At 53.5% G+C, this 6371-nt stretch overlaps 1 protein-coding gene across 1 annotated transcript in view; it reads left to right on the forward strand.

Moving 5' to 3' along the window:
• Window positions 1-462: 462 nt before the first annotated feature.
• LOC106815861 (laminin subunit alpha-2-like) overlaps window positions 463-6371 on the forward strand; it is a gene marked incomplete at its 5' end in the record, with an annotated part of 46052 nt that continues 40143 nt past the window's right edge. Inside the window, 2 exon segments of the mRNA XM_014820384.1 lie at window positions 463-607; window positions 2793-2890. Of these exon segments, the coding sequence (XP_014675870.1) occupies window positions 463-607; window positions 2793-2890 (243 nt within the window).

Below are 6371 nucleotides of genomic sequence, written 5' to 3' on the forward strand. Positions count from 1 at the left end.
GAGAGAGAGAGAGAGAGAGAGAGAGAGAGAGAGAGAGAGAGAGAGAGAGAGAGAGAGCGAGTGTGATAGGAAGCCAGAAAGACAGATAGATAGAAAAGGAGTAAAGGGGATAAAGATAGAGACAGACCGAGTGAGAGAGGATTGGCGGGAGGGAATGAGATATTAACAAAAGAAATGTCAACGCTCTGTCGCCCCACTTTCTCAAGCGTTTTCTCTTTCTCCCTCTCTCTTGTCCTCTCTATCCCATATTCTCTCTCTCTCTCTCNCCCTTTCTTTCTTTCTTCCTCGCTCTCTCTCTCCCCCTTTCTTTCTTTCTTCCTCCCGCTCTCTCTCCCCCTCTCTTTCTTTCTCCCTCCCGCGCTCTTTCTCCCCCTCTCTCTCTCTACATCTCCGTTCACCGTTAGCCTCTCATTCATACATAATAGACGCTCGGTGTTCAACATGTGACATCCTCTCACGCAGATATTTCAAGTCGCTTACATCATCGTCAAAGCAGCCGCTTCTCCGAGACCGGGAAACTGGATTCTGGAGCGATCGACGGACGGCATCGTGTACAAGCCGTGGCAGTACTACGCCATGACGGACTCCGACTGCTGGAACACTTACGGTAGGCTGCTAGCGCTGCGACGTCGCTCCTGCATGGACGCGGCCAGGCGTGTTTTAGCTCCCCACACACGCACGCACGCACGCACGCACAGACGGACATACACGCGCGCACAGACGGACACACACACACACACACACACACACACACACACACACACACTCGCACACACACTCGCACGCACACTCGCACGTACGCACACACGTACGCACGCATGGTGCCCGCAGCAGCATCCGAGCAATGATGGCGTTAAGAGAATGCTGCTCCTGCTTCTCCACTTCCCCATCTCCACTGTTTCCCTCTCCTCCTCGGTCTTCATTTCCACTCTATACTCCTCGTCCTCGCCGCCTACTACTCTTTCTCCTATGCTATCTTCTTCTCTATACTATCTACTTCTTCTCTTATACTATCTCCTATACAATCCTTCTTCTTTCTCTCCTTCCTCTCCTTCTTCCTCTTCCTTCTCTTCTTCTCCTCCCTTGTCTCTCATTCTTCCTACTCTCGTGTCATACTGCGGGCACCAGCATGCACCGGATGGACTTTCACGCGTGGTATTATGAAGCCGCGTTAACGTGGGTCACACATTCTCACCGCAATCAGTTCTGCATTTCTCATCGCAGACACTGCCACGCCAAACACGTGGGTCCTCCTCTCCCCTTCCCCTCCCTCTCGCTGCCACGCCAAACACGTGGGTCCTCCTCTCCCCTTCCCCTCCCTCTCGCTGCCACGCCAAACACGTGGGTCCTCCTCTCCCCTTCTCCTCTCCCTCGCTGCCACGCCAAACACATGGGTCCTCCTCTCCCCTTCCCCTCCCTCTCGCTGCCACGCCAAACACGTGGGTGCTCCTCTCCCCTTCCCCTCCCTCTCGCTGCCACGCCAAACACGTGGGTTCTCCTTCTCCTCTCGCCTCCGCCACGCCAAACAGCGCGTAGGTTCTCCTCTCCCCCTCCCCCTCGACTCGCTCGCTCGCCAGCACACCCGTGGGTCCTCCTTCTCCCGCTTCTCCTCTCCCTGCTGCCACACGGCCATAACACGTGGGTTCCTCTCCTCTCCCTTCCCTCCCCCTCTACTCCTCCCCGCTGCCAGGCCAAAACAGGTACGTCCTCCTCTCTTTCCCCTCTCCTCGCTCGCCGTGCCAAACACACGTGGTTCTCCTCTTCCCTCCCCTCCCCTCGCTGCTGTCAAACCTCTTCCCTCGCTCTCCCAGTGCCTCCTCACCTCCCGCTTCCCCTCTCCCTCTCGTCTGCCCACGCCAAATACACGTGGGCTCCTCGCCTCCCTTCCCCTCTCACTCGTGCCCCGCCAAACACGTAGGCCCTCCGTCCCTTACCCTCCCCTGCTGCCGACGCCAACACACGTGGATCTTCTCCCTCCCCCTGTCCCCCTCTCTCGTGCTTCTGTCCCGCCAAACGTGGGTCTCTCCCTCCCTCCCCACTCCCTCGCTTCCCTCCACCCAAACACACGTGGGCCTTTCCTTCTTCTCCCCCTTCCCTTTCCCTCCCCCTCGCTGCTCACGCCATCAAACACCGACTCGGGCACCCTCTCCCTCCCTTTGCACTCCCCCTCCCTGGCCCACCCTCGACAGCCCGGGGCACTTAGAACCGCTGGCCGGTTCTGCATTACCCGACTTGCGACGAAAAAATTCATCAGCAAAATGATTAGTCGCGAATCGTCACGGGCGATCTATCTAATTAGAACATCTTCGCTCGAATTTCTCCATTCGCTATGCAGACCGCCCGTTTCGCTGTGGAATTCACTATATTCCTCCAGAATCTCGATTTCTCGCCTTCATAACTATAATCAATTGTCAGACGCCGCTGACTTTTCATATTTGGTATGTAGAATGTGTAAGAATTGCCGTTACATCGTACGGAAGCTGTTATCGCAACGATATATTTAACTATATATATATATACATAATATGTTTTTATAAATTCGTTTTAATTCTACGTAAATATAGTTTTAATTATAAACATTTATAGTCTGAATGTTCAACGTATTCTGATGTTAATATGGATAAATAGGCTAAAACGTATAATAGTTTAATAACATCTCTTATATTATGTTAGAATGTGGAAACATTGGGAGCTATACTCGTGAACCAGCGATGTACCGTATTTATAGGAGACTTTGTCCTGCATTCTTGCGTGGTTTTCATGATCGTGCGCACTCTTTCTCTCATATACAGGAATTGCTCCGACTGTTGGCGTGCCACGCTACCGCAGCGATGACGAAGTCATCTGTACATCATACTACTCAAAACTAGAGCCACTGGAGAACGGAGAGGTAAGATACGCAGAGAAGAGGAGAGAAGAGAGAGAGAGAGAGAGAGAGAGGAAACGAGATGAGAAGAGAGAGAGATAGAGAATAGCGAGAGAGATAGAGAGGAGAGAGAAGAGAGTGTGAAAGAGCGGCAGCGACGAGCGAAGGAGAGAGGAGAGAAGAGAGAGAGAGAGAGAAGAGGAAGAGAGAGAGAGAGAGAGAGCGAGAGAGAGAGAGCAGAGAGAGAGAGAGAGAGAGGAGAGAGAGAGAGAGAGAGAGAGAGAGAGAGAGAGAGAGAGAGAGAGAGAGAGAGAGAACGAGAGAGACGAGAGCGAGAGAGAGAGAGAGAGAGAGAGAGAGAGAGAGAGGACGAGGAGAGAGAGAGAGACACGGCGAGTTGAGAAGAGAGAGACAGGCGACTTGCAGGATAGCAGAGAGAGAGAAAGAGAGAGAAATAAAGATAGAAGATTAGAAACTAGAGATATAAGAGGATATAGAGAGATGGAGAGGGAGGAGGGTGCGAGAGAGGCGAGGTAAGTGCGGAGTATATAGTAATACGTGGTTGCGCGCGTGAGCAATTCGTTGCCACCAGTCGTTCACGCGCTCTGTGCGCCAGCTCTCCGTACGTACGCTGTTTGTTCTCCATATGTAATTTGTTGATCCGCTAAGCAACCGCGCTGGAGCTGACTTTGATCTCGTGCTGGCATCCCGCGGGGAAGGTTTATAGCGCGCTGGCTGGCGTGACCTGATGAGGGGAGAGGCGAGAGAGGCGGGCCGACAAGAGGAGGGTGAGGAGGCCCGCACGACAGCCACGGGTTATGTGGCGGGTGGTGGAGGAGAGGAGGGCGAGGAAGGCCCGCACACACACGGCGTTATGTGCGGGTGGTGGAGGGAGGAGGGATGAGGGCGAGGGAGACAGACACACACAACACAACGGTTCATGTGCGGGTGGTGGAGGAGACGGGCGAGGGAGGCCCACACACGGGAGCGCACACGGTTATGGTGGGCGCGGTGAGTGGAAGAGGGAAAGGAAGGGCGGAGGGAGAGAGAACGACGCGCACACATACCCACACACGGGTTTATGTGCGGGTGGTGGAGGGAGGAGGGCGAGGGAGGCCCACCCCAAGTAGAGAAGAGAGCACACGGGTAGTGCGGGTGGTGGAGGAGGATTGAGGGCAGGAGCGGGAGGCCACACAAGACAACACGGATGATGTGCGGGGTGGTGGAGGGAGGAGGGCGAGGGAGGCCCACCACAGCAAAGAGGAGATGAGAGAGCAGAGCACAGAGCGGGATGTTGGCGGGTGGTGGAGAGAGGATAGGGCAGGAGGGAGAGCCCGCAGCGGACGAGCAACAGCGGGTTATGGGGCGGGTTGGTGAGGAGGGAGGAGGGCGAGGGCAGGCCCGCGTACAACACGGGGTTATGTGCGGGTGGTGCGAAGGAGGGATGAGGGCTAGGGAGGCCGCCACACGGGAGAAAGCAGAGCAAGGAAGCAAGAAGAGAGCCGAACCGAAAAAATGATCGATATTAGACAACGGGCATTATGTGCGGTGGCCTGGAGCGGCAGGGGAGAGTAGGAGGGCGAGGGAGGCCCAATACACCACACGGGTGATTAGTGTGCGAGGTTGTGTGGATGGGAAGCGAGGAGGGAGGGAGGCCGCACGGCCCCACGGGTTATGCCTGCGGGTGGTGGAGGAGGAGGCAGGGCGAGGGAGGCCCGCCAACACATCCACGGTATCCCGCTCCCCCCGCCCGCCCTGGTTAGAGGAGGGAGGAGGCGAGGAGCCGGGAGAGGTCAGGCGCCCGGCGACACAACACACGGGTTATGTGCGGGTGTGTTGAGGAATACAACATAGCTTGGGGTTAAGGGTACACCTGAGATTATCATGAAGAGAATGAAGGAATACATCCACATTAGAATGTGGGTGGAAAGGAGACAGGTCGCACAGAATGTTAACCACAACCTGACGAAGAAGTGGGGGTCGATTAAAAAGGCGAGGTGAGAGATGAAGCGAGAATAGTAGAGCGAGAGAATGTGAGACATTGATGAGGAGAAAAGAGAGGCCGAAAAATGATAGAGGATAAGCACCTCTAACTTCGAGGGTAGCTCAGAGTCCATGTGACCGTGCAGGGCAAATTAATAGTCGTGTCCTCCGACCTGAAAAAACAGAACAAAAAGAACAGGTAGATCTATCGCCCTTCCCTGCTCCCCCCTCTTCTCTTTCTCTCTCTTCCTCTCGTCACATACACACATCACACACATACACACATCACACACAGGACCTAACACACACACACCACACGCGCCCACGGCACGCAACGCCCGCACGCACGACGCACAGCACGCTCTCTCTCTCTGTATATTATAATATATTGATATATATACTTATCTCCCCCTTCCTCCTCTCTGTCCGCTTCTTCTCGTACTCTCTTCTCTTCTTCTCTCTCTCCCTCTCTCCATCTCCCTCCTCTCTCTCTCACACACATCTTTGCTTTCTCTCTCTCTCTCTCTGTGCCTCTCCCCCTCCTTCTCGCTCGCATTCTCATTTCTATTTTGCCAAGTTTTATTTCGTGAACCCCATTAGCAATATTTCTTAACAGCGGCGACCCATGTAGGCGGAAGTGTGAAAAAAAAACTCCGACCCCAGAAAGCCTAAACAAGAGTATCGCTTTCGGTTTTATTTGTGGTTTTTAAAATCCACATTTCACATGAAAGGCGTGAATGCGATAAATAGCCGGCCCATATAGAAAGACAGCTGCCACGCACTAGCTATATATATATATATAGTTCGACATTTTTGCCGCGAAAGATTCCATGGAATTTCGACGCATTTTTCCTCTCGAAAATGGACCGTGTTGCATTTGCAGAGGCCTCATATATTGGTGGCTTGTGTTGACATATGAAATGTTGAGGAACCGTGCAGAGAGTACCCCCCACCCATTACATCCGCGTTCATTTGACGGAGCCATATACGGGAATGTCGGTTGGAATGCTTCTCCGGGATGTAAACCGATGTGAGCGGCTGCCAACAAGTGTCTCTCGTCGATGCAGGAAAATCAATAGGAACAGGCTGACTATTGGGACACTTTTGAGTGGGAGAGAAGTCGCTTGCCCAGTGTACATATACCAGGCTGTGCGCGCGCGTCTGTGCGCACTACGATGCATACAGGGAATGGTAGAGCAAACAGATAGCAAATTGATTTTTCCTCCTACCAAGAAATCTGCGTTTGGCATTTACGGCCATCGATTGTAAAGCTGTTACGCTCCGACTTCGACCAGCTCCGACTGGAGTCTCCCAGCAGACGAACGAGTAGCAAGATTTAATCATGATATGCGGGGTTGTTGGCGGGGGACACTGTAGGAAAGAAGGATCGTCTGTGTCGAAATGATCTGATGAGCCGAGATGCATGCATTCATGTCTATCCTGCTTTCGTTCTCTGTCTCTCTCTCTCTCTCTCTCTCTCTCTTCTCTTCCCGCCACGATCTCTCTCTCTCTCGTCTCTCTC

This window comes from Priapulus caudatus, unplaced genomic scaffold, assembly GCF_000485595.1.
Source record: "Priapulus caudatus unplaced genomic scaffold, Priapulus_caudatus-5.0.1 Scaffold1220, whole genome shotgun sequence".
In the NCBI taxonomy this organism is placed as follows: Eukaryota; Metazoa; Priapulida; class Priapulimorpha; order Priapulimorphida; family Priapulidae; genus Priapulus; species Priapulus caudatus.